The 19,490-nt window shown below is 62.9% G+C and overlaps 2 protein-coding genes across 2 annotated transcripts in view; both read left to right on the top strand.

The window, feature by feature from the left end:
• The first annotated feature begins 155 nt into the window (after positions 1 to 155).
• Positions 156 to 8,608, top strand: MRPL9 (mitochondrial ribosomal protein L9). Its single transcript, XM_041409663.1, has 7 exons — positions 156 to 317; positions 1,801 to 1,959; positions 3,142 to 3,266; positions 4,327 to 4,377; positions 4,460 to 4,561; positions 6,152 to 6,235; positions 7,601 to 8,608. The coding sequence occupies exons 1-7, from the start codon at positions 194 to 196 to the stop codon at positions 7,730 to 7,732; spliced, it is 777 nt and encodes a 258-aa protein (XP_041265597.1). The 5' UTR covers positions 156 to 193; the 3' UTR covers positions 7,733 to 8,608.
• Positions 8,609 to 10,169: 1,561 nt separating this feature from the next.
• The window catches only part of CELF3 (CUGBP Elav-like family member 3), a 13,522-nt gene continuing 4,201 nt past the window's right edge, over positions 10,170 to 19,490 (top strand). Inside the window, exons 1-7 of the mRNA XM_041409666.1 lie at positions 10,170 to 10,412; positions 13,171 to 13,253; positions 15,745 to 15,838; positions 16,389 to 16,468; positions 17,519 to 17,662; positions 18,519 to 18,657; positions 19,313 to 19,462. Of these exons, the coding sequence (XP_041265600.1) occupies positions 10,268 to 10,412; positions 13,171 to 13,253; positions 15,745 to 15,838; positions 16,389 to 16,468; positions 17,519 to 17,662; positions 18,519 to 18,657; positions 19,313 to 19,462 (835 nt within the window). The 5' untranslated portion in view covers positions 10,170 to 10,267. The remainder of the gene's footprint in view (positions 10,413 to 13,170; positions 13,254 to 15,744; positions 15,839 to 16,388; positions 16,469 to 17,518; positions 17,663 to 18,518; positions 18,658 to 19,312; positions 19,463 to 19,490) is intronic.

Genomic DNA, 19,490 nt, shown 5'->3' with positions numbered 1-19,490 from the left:
CAGCGCTCCGTCCCCGCCGCGGCGGCTCCCGGCGAGAACCGGGCGCAGGCGCGCCGCGGGCAGCCCCCGGTGGGGTCCTTGCGCTCCGGTGCGGGCGTCCCGCGCAGGCGCGCTAGGGCAGCAGCGCCGGGCTCTGCGCAGGCGCAGTGCGGATAGCGCGGGGTGCTCGGCGCCGTGAGGGAGCGGGGCCGCCATGTTGGCCCCGGGGGCGGCGGGACGGGCGCTGAGCCGGGCCCTGAGCCTGAGCCATGGCCCGGTGAGGGCCGGGACACCGGGAGTGGCGGGGCAACGGGCCCTGAGCCTGAGCCATGGCCCGGGTGGTGGAGCGCGTGTGGCCGGTGCCGCTGGGCCGGGTGGGGGCGGCGCCCCGGCTGCACCCGCGGCGGCACCGGGTGTACCGGCTGCTGCGGGACGGGAAACACCTGCCCCGGGGCAACATGGAGCTGCTGCTGAGCCGCGCCGTGCAGGGTGAGCGGGCACGGGGAGAGGGCACGGGGAGAGGTGGGGTGCGAGGGTGGGCCTGGGGTCGGTACCGGGGGCGGCGGGATGGGCCCTGAGCCGGCCCCATAACCCCGTTATGGAACCCTATAGACCCCATTGACCCTATAGACCCCATAACCCCATAGCCACATTACAGAACCCATAGACCCCATAACCCCGTTATGGAACCCCATAGACCCCGTTATGGAGCCCCACAGACCCCATAACCCCGTTATGGAACCCTATAGACCCCATAACCCCATAGCCACATTGTAGAACCCATAGACCCCGTAACCCCGTTATGGAACCCTATAGACCCCATTGACCCTATAGACCCCTAACCCCATAGCCACTTTATAGAGCCCTATAGACCCCATAACCCCATAGCCACATTGTAGAACCCATAGACCCCGTAACCCCGTTATGGAACCCTATAGACCCCATAACCCCATAGCCACATTACAGAACCCATAGACCCCATAACCCTGTTATGGAACCCCATAGACCCCATAACCCCGTTATGGAACCCTATAGACCCCATTGACCCTATAGACCCCCTAACCCCATAGCCACTTTATAGAACCCACAGATCCCATAGACCCCATAACCCTTTTATGGGACCCTATAGGCCCCATAACCCCATAGCCACCTTATAGACCCCATAGACCCCATAACCCCGTTATGGAACCCTATAGACCCCATAGACCGCATAACCCCATTGTGGAACCCTGTAGAGCCCATGGGCCTGTTATGGAACCCTATGGACCCCGTTATGGAACCCCATAGACCCTATAGACCCCATAACCCCTATAGACCCCACAGCCCTCCTTATGGAACCCTATAGACCCCATAGCCCCGTTATGGAACCCTATGGACTCCACAGCCCCTATAGACCCCATAAACCCCATAACCCCCCGTTATGGAACCCTATAAACCCCACAGCCCCTATAGACCCCATAAACCCCGTAACCCCATTATAGAACCCTATAGACCCCGTTATGGAACCCTATAAACCCCACAGCCCCTATAGACCCCATAGACCCCACGAGCACACTCTAGAATGTTCCATACCCGCGGGGCTCGGTGCTCCATCCCAAGCCCTGCTCCCATCAGAACCCTTTAGAACATTCTGGAACCCTGCAGAGCTCAGTGCCCCATCCCCATCCTGAGGCCTGTTCCCATCAGAACCCTTTAGAACCTTCCAGAACCCCTCAGGGCTCGGTGCTCCATCCCCATCAGAAGGTTCTGGAACGTTCCGTGCCCTCAGGGCTCGGTGCCCCATCCCCATCAGAACCTTCTGGAACGTTCCGTGCCCGCAGGGCTCGGTGGTGGTGGAGCGCGTGTGGCCGGTGCCGCTGGGCCGGGTGGGGGCGGCGCCCCGGCTGCACCCGCGGCGGCACCGGGTGTACCGGCTGCTGCGGGACGGGAAACACCTGCCCCGGGGCAACATGGAGCTGCTGCTGAGCCGCGCCGTGCAGGGTGAGCGGGCACGGGGAGAGGGCACGGGGAGAGGGCACGGGGAGCGGGCACGGGGAGCTGGGTACGGGGAGCAGGCAGGGGGAGAGGGCACGGGGAGCTGGGCATGGGGAGAAGGCAGGGGGAGAGGGCACGGGGAGAGGGCACGGGGAGCAGGCACGGGGAGAGGGCACGGGGAGAGGGCAGGGGGAGAGGGCATGGGGAGAGGGCACGGGGAGAGGGCATGGGGAGCTGGGCACAGGGAGCGGGCATGGGGAGAGGGCACGGGGAGCTGGGCACGGGGAGCTGGGCATGGGGAGAGGGCACAGGGAGCGGGCAGGGGGAGAGGGCACGGGGAGCGGGCAGGGGGAGCGGGCAGAGGGAGCCAGGGGTGCCTCATTCCCTGGGTCTGGGGGCGCCTCATTCCCTTGGGGTGCCTCGTTCCCTGCAAGCTCCTCATTCCCTGGGGGTGCCTCATGCCCTGGGAATCCCTCATTCCCTGGGAGCTCCTCATTCCCTTGTGTCTGGGAGTGCCTCATTCCCTGAGGTTGCCTTGTTCCCTGGGGGTCTGGGGGTTCCTCATTCCCTGGGGGTTCCTCATTCCCTTGGGGTGCCTCGTTCCCTTGGGGTGCCTCGTTCCCTTGGGGTGCCTCGTTCCCTGCAAGCTTCTCATTCCCTTGGGGTGCCTCATTCCCTGGGAATCCCTCATTCCCTGGGGTCCTCATGCCCTGGGGATGCCTCGTTCCCTTGGATCTGGGAGCTCCTCATGCCCTGGGAGTGCCTCATGCCCTTGGGGTGCCTCATACCCTGGGGGTGCCTCATTCCCTGGGGTCTGGGAATTCCTCATTCTCCAGGAGTTCCTCATTCCCTGGGGATCTGGGGATCCCTCATTCCCTGGGGATCCCTCATTCCCTGGGGATCTGGGGATCCCTCATTCCCTGGGGATCTGGGGATCCCTCATTCCCTGGGGATCCCTCATTCCCTGGGGTGGGGATCCCTCATTCCCTGGGGATCCTGGGATTTCCCAGCATTCCCAGCTGAGTTTTGACTCCCAAGCCCAACAACCCCATGGAATTTCTCTTTCATTTCATATAATTTGATTGAAAATCCCTGGAATTTACCCCACTTTGGGCTTTACCCCCAGGCTGCCGTGGCAGCTGGGATTCCCCAGCATTCCCAGGTGACTTTTCCCAATTTTCCTGGCAGACCTGGGCAGCCGTGGGGACGTGGTGAGCGTGAGGAAGAGCCTGGGCAGGAACAAGCTCCTTCCCCAGGGCCTGGCCGTGTACCCCTCCCCGGAGAACCTGCGCATCTTCCAGCAGGAGAAGGAGGTCAGCAGCTCCTCAGGGAGCCTCTCCAAACCTTGGAAAACCCAGGGAAAAGCAGGAATTGGGGCTTTAGAGGCTCTTTGGGATCAGCCCACACGCCTTTCGGGGGATTTTTTGGGGATTTTTGGGATGGGAGGAGCTGGTTTCCTTAGGAATGCAATCCCAAGTTGAGCCTTGATCCCTAAAAAATTCCTCTGGGGAGCCCAGGAGGGTTTGGGATGAGGGGAGAGCCCTCCTGGCCCTGCCAAGGGATGATTCCTTCCTCCTGATCCTCCTCCATCCCTGAGCTTTTCCCTTTTATCCTCCTCAATCCCTGGTTTTCCCACTTTTCCTCAATCTCTTTTTCTCCATTTATTTTCCTCAATCCCCATTTTCCCCATTTAGCTTTATAAATCCCATTTTCCCTCCTCAATCCCAATTTCCCCCATTTTCTCCCCTCAATCCTATTTTTTCCCTTTTTGTCTTCCAAATCCCATTTTTTCCCCATTTTCTTTTTTAAATCACCTTTTTTCCCCAAATTTCCCCCCTCAATCCCATTTTTCTCCATTTTCCCTCCTAAATCAAATTTTCCCCCATTTCTCCCTCTCAGTCCCAGTTTTTCTCCCCATTTTTCCTCTTAAATCCCATTTTTTCCCCATTTCCCTTCCTCAATCCCATTTTCCCCGTTTTCTCTCCTCAATCCCATTTTTTCCCCCATTTCCCCTTCTCAATCCCATTTTCCCCCCATTTCCCCCCCTCAATCCCATTTTCCCTGTTTCCTCAATCCCATTCCCCCGTTTTCTCTCCTCAATCCCATTTTTTCCCCCATTTCCCCTTCTCAATCCCATTTTTTCCCCCATTCCCATTCCTCAATCCCATTTTTCCCGTTTCCCCTCCTCAATCCCATTTTTCCCCCCATTTCCCCTCCTCAATCCCATTTTCCCCCCTTTTCCCCCCCTCAATCCCATTTTTCCCCCATTTCCCCCCCTCAATCCCATTTTCCCCCCATTTCCCCTCCCCTATCCCATTTTTCCCCCATTTCCCCCATCCCATTCCCCCCTAATTCCCATTTTCCCATTCCCAGCTGGCGCAGCAGGGGAAGCTGGAGGAGCCCCAAACCCAGAGCGGGCAGAAGGTGAGCGGGGTCCCCCACCCCAAAAACCCCAAAATCCTGGGAATTCCCCCCAGGAATTCCTGGATCCCTTTCCTTTTCCCAGACCCTGGAATTCCTGCGGCGCTGCCGGCTCCAGGTGGGGATGAAGAACAACGTGAGCTGGGAGCTCAACCCCGACATCGTGGCCCGGCACTTCCTCAAGAACGTGAGCAGGATTTGTAGGGTTTTGGGATTTGTGGGGTTTTTGGGATTCCCATGACCAATTCCCAGGGTTTGGGGTCATTCCCGAAGGATTTGGGGGATCCAGGCCAGCCCTGCTCCCGGGATTTGGGGTGGCTCTCTGGTTTTGGGGCCATTTCTGGGTTTTGGGGTCACTCCCACGTTTTGGGGCCATTTCTGGGATTTGTGGCCATTCCTGGATTTTGGGGCCATTTCTGGGATTTGGGGCCATTCCTGGATTTTGGGGCCATTTCTGGGATTTGGGGCCATTCCTGGATTTTGGGGCCATTTCTGGGATTTGGGGCCATTCCTGGAATTTGGGGTCATTCGCAAAGGCTTTGGGGTTTCCACAGGGTTTGGGGGGCTCTGTCCATCTCTACTCCCAGGATCTGGGGTCATTCCCAGGATTTGGGGTCATTCCCAAAGGGTCTGGAGGGCTCTGACCTGCCTCTGTTCCTGGGTTTTGAGGTCAAATCCCAGGATTTGGGGTTCCCAAAGGATCTGGGGGGGCTGGGATGGGGCTGTGGGGGCGTCTGGGGGCTGTGCCTGCCCCTGCTGCTGGGATTTGGGGTGAGAGCCCAGGATTTGGGGTGGGATTTGGGGTGAGACCCTGGGATTTGGGGTGAAGCCCTGGGATTTGGGGTAAGAGCCCAGGATTTGGGGTGAGAGCCCAGGATTTGGGGTGGGATTTGGGGTGAGACCCTGGGATTTGGGGTGAGACCCCGGGATTTGGGGTGAAACCTTGGGATTGGGGGTGAAACCCCGGGATTTGGGGTGACACTCTGGGATTTGGGGTAAGAGCCCAGGATTTGGGGTGAGAGCCCAGGATTTGGGGTGAGAGCCCAGGATTTGGGGTAAGAGCCTAGGATTTGGGGTGAGAGCCCAGTATTTGGGGTGAAATCCCGGGATTTGGGGTGACACTCTGGGATTTGGGGTAAGAGCCCAGGATTTGGGGTGAGAGCCCAGGATTTGGGGTGAGAGCCCAGGATTTGGGGTGGGATTTGGGGTGAGACCCTGGGATTTGGGGTGAAACCCTGGGATTTGGGGTGAGACCCTGGGATTTGGGGTGAAACCCTGGGATTTGAGGTAAGACCCCGGGATTTGGGGTAAGAGCCTAGGATTTGGGGTGAGAGCCCAGTATTTGGGGTGAAACCCCGGGATTTGGGGTGACACTCTGGGATTTGGGGTGAGAGCCCAGGATTTGGGGGTGAGACCCCGGGATTTGGGGTGAGACCCCGGGATTTGGGGTGAGACCCCTGGATTTGGGATGAGAGCCCAGGATTTGGGGTGAAACCCCTGGATTTGGGGTGACACCCCGGGATTTGGGGTGACACCTCTGGATTTGGGGTGGGATTTGGGGTGAGAGCCCAGGACTTGGGGTGAGACCCCTGGATTGGGGGTGAAACCCCGGGATTTGGGGTGAGACCCCGGGATTTGGGGTGAGATCCCAGGATTTGGGATGAGAGCCCAGGATTTGGGGTGAGACCCCGGGATTTGGGGTGGGATTTGGGGTGACACCCCTGGATTTGGGGTGACACCCCTGGATTTGGGGCCATTCTCTCTGTTCCCGTGCCAGCTCGGGGTGTTCGTGCCCCCCCATGCCCTGCGGCTGCCACCAGAGCCCATCACACGCTGGGGACAGTACTGGTGTGACGTCACGGTGAGGGGACAGCGGGGACACAGGGGAGCCCTTGCACCCCATTTCCCCCTCATTCCTCCCCATTTCCCCCAATTTCCCTTCCACTTTCTCCCTGTTTCCCCCTCACTTCCACCCCATTTTCCTCTCCCGTTCCCCCCCCCTTTTTCCCCACTCCTCACTCCCAATTTCCCTTTCACTCCCGCCCCATTTCCCCCAATCTCCCTTTTCACTTTCTCTCCATTTCCCCCTCATTTTCCACATTTCCCACCCATTTCCCCCAATTTCCCTCTCCCATTTCCCCCTCATTTCCCCCAATTTCCCTTCCTCATTTCCCCCAATTTCCCTCTCCCACTTCCCCCTCATTTCCCCCAATTTCCCTTCCCCATTTCCCCCTCATTTCCCCCAATTTCCCTCTCCCATTTCCCCCTCATTTCCCCCAATTTCCTTCTCCCATTTCCCCCTCATTTCCTCCCTTTTCCCCAAATCCCCTCTCCCAATTTCACTTCCCCCATCCCCCGCACTCCCCCTCCCCATTTCCAGCTGATCTCCCCCCCTTTCCTCTCCCACTTCCCCCATCTCGCTCCAGCTGGGAGCACTGAGGTGATCCAGGGGATTTTGGGGTGTCCTGCTGGGTTTTGGGGTGCCCTGGGGCTGCTTTTGGGTCCCCAGGTGAATGGTTTGGACACGCTGCGGGTGCCCATGGCCGTGGTGCCCCAGGGGGTTTTTGGGGTGGCTCAGGTGGTTTTTTGGAGTGTTTTTAGGGTGACTCAGGTGTTTTGGGGTGTCTTTGGGGTGACTCAGGGCTTTTTTTGGTGTTTTTGGGGTGGCTCAGGTGTTTTTAGGGTGGCTCAGGTGTTTTTGGGGTCCCCAGATGAACGGTTTGGACACGGTGCGGGTGCCCATGGATGGAGTGCCCTGGGGTGTTTTTGGGGGTGGCTCAGGGGGTTTTGGGGTGGCTCAGGTGTTTTTTGGGGTGTTTTTGGGGTCCCCAGGTGAATGGTTTGGACACGGTGCAGGTGCTCATGGCCGTGGTGCCCCAGGGGTGTTTTTGGGGTGTTTTTGGAGTGGCTCAGGTGGTTTTTGGGGTGACTCAGGGGTTTTTTGGGGTGTTTTTGGGGTCCCCAGGTGAACGGTTTGGACACGGTGCGGGTGCCCATAGACGTGGTGCCCCGGGGGTGGTTTTGGGGTGTTTTTGGGGTGGCTCAGGTGTTTTTAGGGTGGCTCAGGTGTTTTTGGGGTCCCCAGATGAACGGTTTGGACACGGTGCGGGTGCCCATGGATGGAGTGCCCTGGGGTGTTTTTGGGGGTGGCTCAGGGGTTTTTGGGGTAACTCAGGTGTTTTTGGGGTGGCTGAGGTGTTTTTTGGGGTGTTTTTGGGGTCCCCAGGTGAACGGTTTGGACACGGTGCGGGTGCCCATGGACGTGGTGCAGTTCCTGCACCCCAAAACCAAACGCTTCCGGCACTGGCAGGAGAAGCAGCAGCAGCAGCTGGAGAGCAGCAGGGAGAGACTCCTCTGACCCCCCCCCAGGGATTTGGGGTCCCCTGAGGTGGATTTGGGGTCCCCTGGAAGGATTGGGGGGTCCCCAGAATGGATTTGGGGCCGTTCCCCCCCTCTTTGGGATCCCCTCACCTCTGTGGAACTCCAGACATCGCCCAATTCCCAGAGCTGCAGCTCAGGAATTTTGGATTCTCCTGAGCCCCCCCAGATCCCCCTGAACCCCACTCTGCTACAGGGGGGGTCCATGGGGTGGATTTGGGGTCCCCGGGGTGGATTTGGGGTCCCCAGGACAGATTTGGGGCCATTCCCTCTGTTTGGGATCCTCTCTCACCTCTGTGGAACTCTCGGACATCTCTGGGTTCCCAGAGCAGGATTTTGGGGTTTTTTTGAGCCCCCCCAAATCCCCCTGAGCCCCACTCTGGTCCAGGGGGGTCTGCGGGATGGATTTGGGGTCCCCAGGGTGGATTTGGGGTCCCTGGGATGGATTTGGGGCCATTCCCCCCTTTCGGAACCTGTGGAAAAGAGGGTTCAGTGAAATTTTGGGGGACTCTGGAATTCCTGTGGGACCCCCGGGACCCTCCCTTGAACCCCAAAATCTTGGGGGGTCCCCTGAGATGGATTTGGGGTCCCTGGGATGGATTTGGGGTCCCCGGGATGGATTTGGGGGGTTCCCCCTTTGGGGTGCTCCAGGATCCGGAGCAGGAATCCCCCCAAAAAAGGGGATCGGGATTTTTTGGGCGATCCCAGGATTTTTTTGGGGGGTGGTCCCAAACTTTTGTGGGGGTCTCAGGGATTTTGGGGGGATCCCGAAGTGTTGGGAGCTGTAGGATTTGGGAAAGAAAAGGCCAAAGGTTCCTGGGAGATTTCCCAAAAAAAGGGAATTTTGGGATCGGAATTTCGGCTGTTCTGAGTGAATTTTTGGGGGCGGGGCCCAGCTGGGGAAGCCCCGCCCCCTCGGCCAGGTGAGCGCCGTGTCCCCAAAGCGCCACCGCGGGATGTCCCCAAAGCCACCCGGCCTGTGACCCCAAAAGGGGGGTCCCCACCTGCCCAGGTGTCACCCTCGGGCCGGGGGGGGTGTGGCGGTGCCACCTGGGGCTGTCACCGGCTCGTTGCCATGACAACGGCGGGGGGGACACACGGGGACACGGCTGGGGACAGCGGGGCGTGACAGGAGGAGACGCGGGGCGGGGGGGACACCGCGACACCGAAGGGGGGTGACACTGAGGGGTGACACCGGCCTGGGGTCACCGGGACACCGTGGGGGTGACACTGAGGGGTGACACCGGCACACGGGGGGGTGACACCGAACTGGGGACACACTAGGACACAGAGGGGGTGACACCGAGGGGAGACACTGGCCTGGGGACACCGTGGTGGTGACACTGAGGGTGGACACCGGTCTGGGGACACGGGGACCCCGTGGGGGTGACACGGAGGGGAGACACCGGCACACGGGGGGTGACACCGAACTGGGGACACCGGGACACCGTGGGGGTGACACTGAGGGGTGACACCGGCACACGGGGGGGTGACACCCCAAAACATCCCCAACCCCCCCCACCGCCCCCGGGCCCGGGCGGGGCCGTTACCGGAGCCCGGAGCCCCCTCCCGGTTCCCGGTGCCGCTGGTGGTGCCGGTGCCGGTGTTGTCCCCGGTTCCCGGTTCCGAGCGCCCCCTCCCCGTTCCCGGTTCCCATTCCGGTGTTGCCGCCGCTGCCCCGCACCCCACGGACGGTCCCGGTGCCCGTTATCCGGTGCTTGGCCCCCGGTTCCGGTAGCCGGTTCCCAGAGCCCCATCCCCGCTCCCGGACTCCAGGTCCCGCTCTTGTCGCCGGTGCCGGTGCCCGGCAGCCAGAACCCCGTGCCCCGGTGCCGGTGCCCGTTATCCGGTCCCGGTTCCCGGTGCCGGTGCCCGTTATCCGGTCCCGGTTCCCGGTGCCGGTCCCCGTAGCCGGTCCCCAGTTCTCCGTCCCCGGTCCCGCTCCCCAGGCCCCGGTGTCGCGGCCGGTGCCGGTCCCCGGTGCCGCTCTGACATCAGCACCGGGCGGGGCGGGGCGGGGCGGCTCCAACCGGGGAAGAAAAGCGTCTCCCGGTGCCGATCCCGGTGCCGGTACCCGGTACCCTGTGCCGCTGCCCCAGCGGCCGGGGGGGCTCGGCCACCACCGGGGCTCTCGGGGACCGGCGGCCGCCGCGGCCGCCATGGACCGAACCGGGCGTTGAGCTCCCCCCGCCCCCCGCCCGGTACCGGGACCCTCCCCGAGGCCACCGGGGCGGTACCGGCGGGGCGGGCGCTCGCAGCATCCACCGGGATTTTGGGGAGCAGCACCCGGGAAACGGCCGGGACGCACCGGGAGCGCCGGGAGCGCCGCCCCCCGGGCAGAGCTGCCCCCGCCCCGCCGCGCCCCGTCCCCGGAGCCGAGCCGAGCCCCGGGGCCGCCTCGTCCTTTGTGTGCGCCGGGGCACCGGGCACCGCCGGGAGCACCGGGAGCCGAGCCCGGGCGGTGATAGCGGGGAGCGGGAGCGGCCCCGGGGCCCGGGGACCCCCCGGCGGCCCCATGAAGGAGCCCGACGCCATCAAACTCTTCGTGGGGCAGATCCCGCGGCACCTGGAGGAGAAGGACCTGAAACCGATTTTTGAGCAATTCGGGAAAATCTACGAGCTCACCGTCATCAAGGACAAGTACACCGGGATGCACAAAGGTACGGGAAGCGGCAACCGGGAACCGGGGATGGGTAAAGGGAACGGCCCCGGGGAACGGGAACGGGCAGCGGGAGTGGGGCAGGGGCAGCGGGCACGGCCCCGGGCAGCGGGGGTGGGTGCGGGGCACGGGTACGGGGGTGTGGGGGCAGCTCCGGGATTCGGCCACCGGCACCGGGATCGGCCCCCGGTACCGGGATCGGCCCCAGGATATGGCCCCTGGTACAAGGAACGGCCCCCGGTACCGGGATTAGCCCCAGGATGTGGCCCCCAGTACCGGGAATGGCCCCCAGTACTGGGAATGGCCCCAGGATGTGGCCCCCGGTACTGAGAGCAGCTGCCGGTACCGGGAACGGCCTCGTGATGTGGCTCCCAGCACCGGGGACAGCCCCTGGTGCCGGGAATAGCTCCCAGGATGAGAAATAGCCCCGGGATATGGCCCCAGATACCGGGATCAGCCCCGGGATGTGGCCCCCGGTACCGGGAGCGGCCTTGTGATACGGCTCCCGGTAGTGGGAATTGCCCCAGCATGTGGCCCCCGGTACTGGGAATAGCCACGAACACTGGGAATAGCGCCGGGGTACAGCCCCGGTACCGGGCACAGCCCCGTGCCACGGCCTCCAGCACCAGGAACAGCTCCCGGTACCGGGAACAGCTCCCAGCACCGGGAATGGCCCTGTGACACAGCCCCGGTACCGGGAACAGCCCTGGGATGGGGTCCCCGGGACTGGGAACAGCTCCCGGTACTGGGAATGGCCCCAGGATACGGCCCCGGTACCGGGAACAGCCACTGTCAGCAGGAATAGCCCCGTGATACGGCCTGAGGTACCGGGAACAGCCCCGGGTACAACCGAGGGCACTGGGAACAGCCCCGGTAACCGGGAACAGCCCCAGGTACAACCGAGGGCCCTGGTACCGGGAACAGCTCCCGGTAACCGGAACAGCCCCGACATTGGGAACCACTCCAGATCCAACCTCTGGTACTGGGAACAGCCCCACGAATGGTACTGATACAACCGAGGGTACAGGGAACTGGGAACAGCCCCCAAAACAGCGCCCAGTACCGGGAACAGCCCCGGGTACAACTGAGTGCACCGGGAACAGCCCCAGGAACAGCTCCAGCACAGCCAAAGGCCTTGAGCAACACCCACAGCTCAAACTACAGCCACAGGCCTGGGTACAGCCCCGGGCACTGGGAACAGCCCCAGGAACAGCTCCAGCACAGCCAAAGGCCTTGAGCAACACCCACAGCTCAAACTACAGCCACAGGCCTGGGTACAGCCCCGGGCACCGGGAACAGCTCCGGGTACAGGCGAGGGCACTGGGAACAGCCCTGGGTACAGCCCCGGGCACCGGAACAGCCCCGGGTACAGCCCCAGGCACCGGAACAGCCGCAGCCCCCCAGCCCATCTGGGGTACCCCGGGTCAGGGTGTTGTACCCCGGTGTTGGGGGTGAGGGCAGCTGTGCGGCCACGGGACAGGCAGGGACTTTGTCAGGTGTGGGGTGTTGTGTCTGACTGTTGTGGGTACTGATACAACCGAGGGTATAGGGAACTGGGAACAGCCCCCCAAAACAGCACCCGGTACCGGGAACAGCCCCGGGTACGACCGAGGGCACTGGGAACAGCCCCAGGAACAGCTCCAGCACAGCCAAAGGCCTTGAGCAACACCCACAGCTCAAACTACAGCCGCAGGCCTGGGTACAGCCCCGGGCACTGGGAACAGCCCCGGGTACAGCCCCTGGCACCGGGAAGAGCCCCTGGTACAGGTGAAGGCACTGGGAACAGCCCCAGCTACAGGCGAGGGCACCGGGAACAGCCCCAGGTACAGCCCTGGGCACTGGGAACAGCCGCAGCCCCCCAGCCCATCTGGGGTACCCCGGGTCAGGGTGTTGTACCCCGGTGTTGGGGGTGAGGGCGGCTGTGCGGCCACGGGGCAGGCAGGGACTTTGTCAGGTGTGGGGTGTTGTGTCTGACTGTTGTGGGGCTGGGTGAGTGCAGGCGGTTGTTGCTGGGCTCTTGTTTAGGTGTTGTTGGGGTGTTATTGGGCTGGTTTTTTGCTGAGCTGTTGTTGTTAGGGTGTTGTTGGGCTGTTGCTGTTGGGCTGTTGTTGTTAGGTGCTGTTGAGGTTCTGTTGTTGGGCTGTTGTGCCTGGCTGTTGTGCCCAGTGTGTTGCTAGGCTGTTGTTGGGGTGTTGTGCCTGGCTGTTGTGCCCGGTGGGTGCCTGGCAGCCGTGCCAGGTGCTGCCAGGTGTTGTTTTGGATGTTGGTGTCCCGTGGGTGCCCCTTCAGGTGACACTCGGCCCTGGCGGTGCTGGGGTGTCGTGTCAGGGGCTGGGGTTGGTGTCAGGGTGTTGTGTCGGGTGTTGTTTTGGGGTGCCAGGCGGGTGTTGGGTGTCACCCCATGGGTCCCTGTGAGGGTGACACCGGCTCCGGGTGTCCCTGGGGGTGTCTGGGTGTAATTTTGGGGAGTCCAGGTGTAATTTTGGGGTGTCCGGGTGTCATGTTGGGGTTTCTGGGTTGTTGTTTCGGGGTTTCCAGATGTCATTTTGGGGTGTCCGGGTGTTGTTTTGGGGTGTTGTGTCTGTCATTGGGTTGTCACGTGGTCACCCCATGTGTCCCTGGGGGTGACACCGGGGGTCCCTGGGGTGGGGGTGTCACAGCCGGCAGTGACAGTGACAGGGCCCTGCTGCCCACGCCGGGGGTGTCCCCAACCCCTGACCCTGTCCCCAACACCCGCCGACCCATTTTTTCCCCCCCAGGATGCGCCTTCCTGACCTACTGCGCCCGCGAGTCGGCCCTGAAGGCCCAGAGCGCCCTGCACGAGCAGAAAACCCTGCCGGGGGTGAGTGGGGGGGCGTGGGAACCCCCCCGGGGCACCCCCAAATACCCCCTGTGAGCCTCCAACCCGGGACACCCCAAAATCCCCCGTAAACCCCCGAAAAATCCACCCGGGGGGTCCCTGAGCCCCCCCAAACCCCCGGCGCCAACTGTGCCCCGATGGACACCAAAACTGGCGGGGTCTCGAGGGGTCCTGGGGGAGTATTGGGGTCTCTGTGGGACCCCCAGGGGTCTTGGGGGTGTCACTGCCCCAAAATCACAGTGAAACCCCCCAAAAATCACAGTGAAAGCCCAAAAATCACAGTGAAAGCCCAAAAATCACAGTGAAAGCCCAAAAATCACAGTGAAAGCCCAAAAATCACAGGGAAACCCCAAAAATCATGCAGAACTCCCCCCAAAATCACCTATAATCCCCCAAAAAATCCCTCTTAAATCCTCCAAAATCACCCCTTAAAATCACACTGAAACCCCCCAAAAATCCCCCCTAAATCCCCCCCAAAATCCCCCACCTCAATTCCCCCCACCCCCCCTTTTCAGAACCACCCCAGCCCCCACTGAGGGGGAGATTTTTGGGGGGCTGGGGGCGCCCCCGAGCATCTGTGGGGTGTTTAATCAGCGCCGCTAATGAGGGCCTGGCGCTAATGAAGCGCTGCCGGGCGGGCACGAAGACAAAGCCCGGGATTTGGGGGGGGGTCCGGGGGTGCAAGTGCCCCCCACCCCCAATTCATTTTTGGGGGGAGGGTCCTACCTCCCATTCCCTCCCCCCAGCCTGATTTTGGGGTGGTTTGAGGCTTCCCCCCCCCCATCCCCGTCATTGTTTATCGCGAGCGCTGATGACGTCAGCGGCGTTGCCGGGCAACGGCGATGGGTAAATTGGGGATGAGTGGGCGGTTGCCATGGAGCGGAGCCGGCCGTTGCCATGGCAACCGCGCATCTGCGCCCTCCCCCCCCCCATTCCCGCCCCGTTCCTCTGGGGGGTTCCGGGGTGTGGGGGGCCAAAAACCCCCAAAATCCTCCCGAAAAAAACCCAAATCCCTCAAATCCTCCCCAAAAAACCCCAAAATCCTCCCAAAAAAACCCCCAAAATCATCCCAAAACCCCAAAAATCCCCCCAGAATCTCCAACACCCCCTCCCCCACAAACCACCCCCAAGTCACCCCACACCACCCTGTCCCCAAACCCCGGTTTCCCCAAATCACCCCAAGGCCACCCCCCGGTGTGAGACCCCCCCCCGTGTGTCCCTGTCCCCAGCGTGGGGTGTCCCTGCATGTCCCCACTCCCAGGAGATGTCACCCGTCCCCATCCCAGGTCCCCATTCCCCCCAGCCCATCCTTCCTGCAGTGTCACCCCCCTCTGCGTGGCACTGTCCCTGTGCCCATGTCCCGGTGCCACCCCTGGTGTCCCTGTGCCTGTGTCCCAGTGCCACCCACAGTGTCCCCATGCCCGTCCAGTGCCAGTGTGGTGTCCCCATGCCTGTGTCTCCATGCCCGTGTCCTGGTGCCAGCAGGGTGTCCCCGTGTCCCTGTCCCTGTGCTGGTGCCCTGATGTCACCTGCGGTGTCCCCATGCCCATGTCCCCATGCCCGTGTCCCCATGATGGTGTCCCAGTGCCACCCATGGTGTCCCGGTGCCCCTATCCCCATGCTGGTGTCCCCATGCCCATGTCCCCATGATGGTGTCCCTGTGCCACCCATGGTGTCCCGGTACCCCTATCCCCATGCTGGTGTCCCCATGCCACCCGCGGTGTCCCCACGCCCCTGTCTCCATGCTAGTGTCCTGATGCCACCTGCGGTGTCCCATGCCCATGTCCCCATGCCCCTGTCCCCATGATGGTGTCCCCGTGCCGTGTCCGGTGCCACCCATGGTGTCCCCATGCCCATGTCCCTGTGTCCTTGTCCCCATGCCCATATCCCTATGCCATGTCCCGATGCCACCCGCAGTGTCCCCATGCCCATGTCTCGATGCCACCCGCGGTGTCCCCGTGCCCCTGTCCCCATGGCCATGTCCCCGGTGCCACCCACGGTGTCCCCGTGCCCCTGTCCCCGGTGCCACCCACGGTGTCCCAGTGCCCCTGTCCCCGTGCCGTGCCCGCTGCCACCCGCGATGTCCCTGTGGCCCTGTCCCTGTACCATATCCCAGTGCCACCTGCGGTGTCCCCATGCCCCTGTCCCCGTGCTGTGCCCGGTGCCACCCGTGGTGTCCCTGTGCCCCTGTCCCCATGCCCCTGTCCCCGGTGCCACCCACGGTGTCCCTGTGCTCCTGTGCCCGTGCCGTGCCCGGTGCCACCTGTGGTGTCCCTGTGTCCCTGTCCCCGTGCCGTGCCCGCTGCCACCCGTGGTGTCCCCGTGCCCCCGTGCCCCTGCCCCTGTGCCCGTGCCCCTGTCCCCGGTGCCACCCACGGTGTCCCTGTGCTCCCGTGCCCGTGCCGTGCCCGGTGCCACCCGCGGTGTCCCCATGCCCCCGTGCCCGTGCCGTGCCCGGTTCCACCCGAGCAAGCAGCAGGCGGACGAGGACGTGCGCAAGATGTTCGAGCCCTTCGGCACCATCGACGAGTGCACGGTGCTGCGCGGCCCCGACGGCACCAGCAAAGGTGGGGGCACCCGGGGGTCCTGGGGGGTCCCACGGGGGTCCTGGGAGGGTCCCACGGGGGTCCTGGGGGGTCCCACGGGGGTCATCGGGGTGGGCACGAGGAGATCTGTGGGGCGGGGATGGGGTTTAGGGGGAGCACGGCAGGGATGGGGTTAATGGGGTTTGGGGGGTCCATGGGTGATGGGGGTGAGGGGGTGGGGTGGGACCCCCAGAGCTCCCTGCAGCTGCCATGGAGCTGATGTCCCCAGTGTCCCTGATGTCCCCAATGTCCCTGATGTCCCCGATGTCCCCTATGTCCCCGATGTCCCCTATGTCCCCTATGGTGGGACCCCCAGAGCTCCCTGCAGCTGCCATGGAGCTGATGTCCCCAGTGTCCCTGATGTCCCCAATGTCCCCGATGTCCCCAATATCCCCAATGTCCCTGATGTCCCCGATGTCCCCAATGTCCCCGATGTTCCCGATGTCCCCGATGTCCCCAATGTCCCCAATGTCCCCGATGTCCCCGATGTTCCCAATGTCCCCAATGTCCCCAATGTCCCCGATGTCCCCAGGCTGCGCCTTCGTCAAGTTCCAGAGCCACGCGGAGGCCCAGGCCGCCATCGCCGCCCTGCACGGGAGCCGCACGCTGCCGGTGAGGGACGTCCTGCGGTGTCACCTGCGGTGTCACCTTTGTCACTGTCTCCTTCATTGGCCCATCACTGTCCTCATCATCACCCTGCGCTGTCACCTTCAGCATCCTCATCATCGTCCCCTTCATGGTCACCTTTGTCATCCCCTTCATCTTTCTCATCGTTGTCCCCTTCGTCATCCTCATCATTGTGCCCTTCATCATCTCCTTCACCATCCTCTTTATTGTCCTCATCATCGTTCCCTTCATGGTCCCCTTCATCATCCTCTTCATCATCCCCTTCATCGTCCTCATCATTGTCATTGTCATCCCCATTGCCACCCTCATCATCCCCGTCATCCTCAGCATCATCTCCTTCATCTTGTCCACCATCATCCCCTCATCATCCTCACCAATGTCTGCATCATCATCCCATCATCATCCTCACCACTGTCCCCACCATCCTCCCCTTCATCTCCTTCATCATGCCCTTCATCTTCTCTGCCATCATCCCATCATCATCCTCACCACTGTCCCGGTCATCAACCCTGTCCTGATCCTCTTCATCACCTCCACCATCATCCTCACCCCGTTATAACCCAACCATCACCCCCATCACCCCTTCCCTTCCGTGTGACCCCAAATGAACCCGACTGACCGCAACTGACCGTGAGTGACCACGAGTGACTGTCAGTGACCGTGAGTGACCGTGAGTGACTATGAGTGACCACGAGTGACTGTCAGTGACCATGAGTGACCACGAGTGACCATGAGTGACTATGAGTGACCGCGAGTGACTGTCAGTGACCATGAGTGACCACGAGTGACCATGAGTGACTATGAGTGCCCGCGAGTGACTGTCAGTGACCATGAGTGACCACGAGTGACTGTCAGTGACCATGAGTGACCACGAGTGACCACGAGTGACTGTCAGTGACCATGAGTGACCATGAGTGACCGCGAGCGACTGTCAGTGACCGCGAGTGACCGCGAGTGACCGCGAGTGACTGTCAGTGACCATGAGTGACCGCGAGTGACCGTGAGTGACCGCGAGTGACCGCCGTGTCCCCGCAGGGCGCCTCGTCCAGCCTGGTGGTGAAGTTTGCGGACACGGAGAAGGAGCGGGGGCTGCGGCGCATGCAGCAGGTGGCGAGCCAGCTGGGCATGTTCAGCCCCATCGCCCTCCAGTTTGGCGCCTACAGCGCCTACACGCAGGCGGTGCGGGCACTGGGGACACTGGGAGGGACTGGGGACACTGGGGACACTGGGAGCAGCAGTCAGCTGGGGGGAGGGAGCCCCATCGCCCTCCAGTTTGGCGCCTACAGCGCCTACACGCAGGCGGTACGGGCACTGGGGACACTGGGAGGACTGGGGACACTGGGGACACAGGGGTGACTGGGGACACGGGGGACACTGGGGATGCTGGGGATGCTGGGGACACTGGGAAGATCAAGGGGAAGGGGGTGGGACCTGCCAAAATCCAGCCTGAGGTGGTTGTGGTGGTGGGTGATGGGGGGGATGTGACACTGGGGTGACATCCATGGCAAGGTGACAGTTCCAAATCTTCTGATGGGACATCCATGGGGAGCCCATGACCCCATGACCCCATGTCCCAGGGTGTTGGTGGCACCAGGGTGGGCTCTGTGGCGCAGTGCCAGCACCCATCCCATTGGTGGGTGGTGGCCACGGTGGCAGCGGTGGCAGTGGCCGTGCAGTGCCAGGCGTGTCCCCACAGCTGATGCAGCAGCAGGTGGCCCTGGTGGCACTGGGGTGACATCCATGGGGACATGCTGGTCCTGGATGGGACACTGGGGTGACATCCATGGGGACATTCTGATCCCGGATGGGACACTGGGGTGACATCCATGGGGACATGCTGGTCCTGGATGGGACACTGGGGTGACATCCATGGGGAGATGCTGGTCCCACATCCCGGGGTGTTGGTGGCACTGGGGTGGTCTCCTGGCATGGCGGTGGCACTGGGGTGGGCTCCTGGCGTGGCGGTGGCACTGGGGTGGGCCGCCGGGGGGGCGGTGGCCGCGGTGGCCGCGCGGTGCCAGGCGTGTCCCCACAGCTGATGCAGCAGCAGGCGGCCCTGGTGGCCGCGCACTCGGCCTACCTCAGCCCCATGGCCACCATGGCCGTCCAGATGCAGCACATGGGCACGGTCAACCCCAACGGGCTCATCGCCACCCCCCTGCCACCCTCCTCAGGTAACGGGGACACGGGGACAGAGGGGACAGCAGGGAGGGGAGGGGGGACACAGGGACGGGGACATGGGGACGGGGGTACTGCTGGTGGGGGGCAGCAGGGATGAGGACAATGGAGAGGGACACCTTGGATGGGGACAGTGGGGAGGGGACACAGGAATGGGGACACCTGGGATGGGGACACTGGGGAGGAGACAGAGGAATGGGGACACCTGGGATGGGGGCATCAAGGATGGGACATGGGATATGGGGGGACACCATGGATGGGATGGGGACACCATGGGATAGGGACACCAGGGGTGTGATGGGGACACCAGGGGTGGGATGGGGACACCATGGATGGGATGGGGACACCATGGGATGGGGACACCATGGATGGGATGGGACACCAAGGATGGGACACCAAGGATGGAACATGGGATAAATGGGGACACCACGGATGGGATGGGGACACCATGAATGGGACAGGGACACCACGGATGGGACGGGGACACTCAACCACCACCGAACCCGTGGGGGGTTCCCCACCCTCCGGGGTCACAGTCCTTGTGTCCCTGGTGGTGTCCCAGGGGGTGTCCCCAGGGCGTCCTGGGGGTGTCCCAGGGGGTGTCCCCAGGATGTCCTGGTGCTGACCCGGCGGTGACCGTGCTGTCCCCAGGAACCAGCACCCCCCCGGCCATGGCGGCCACCCCCGTCCCGGCCATCGCGGCCCCGCTGAGCGTCAACGGCTACAGCCCCGTGCCCGCGCAGCCCGCGGGACCCTCCGCCCCCGACGCCGTCTACGCCGGGGGGGTCCCCCCCTTCCCAGGTGCCCCCCGACCCCTCCCCAGCCCCCC

The sequence above is a fragment of the Onychostruthus taczanowskii genome, unplaced genomic scaffold, assembly GCF_017590055.1.
Source record: "Onychostruthus taczanowskii isolate IOZ18803 unplaced genomic scaffold, ASM1759005v1 scaffold304, whole genome shotgun sequence".
Taxonomy (NCBI): domain Eukaryota; kingdom Metazoa; phylum Chordata; class Aves; order Passeriformes; family Passeridae; genus Onychostruthus; species Onychostruthus taczanowskii.
Note: the sequence above shows the minus strand (reverse complement) of the source record. Positions and strands in the feature narration are given on the sequence as shown.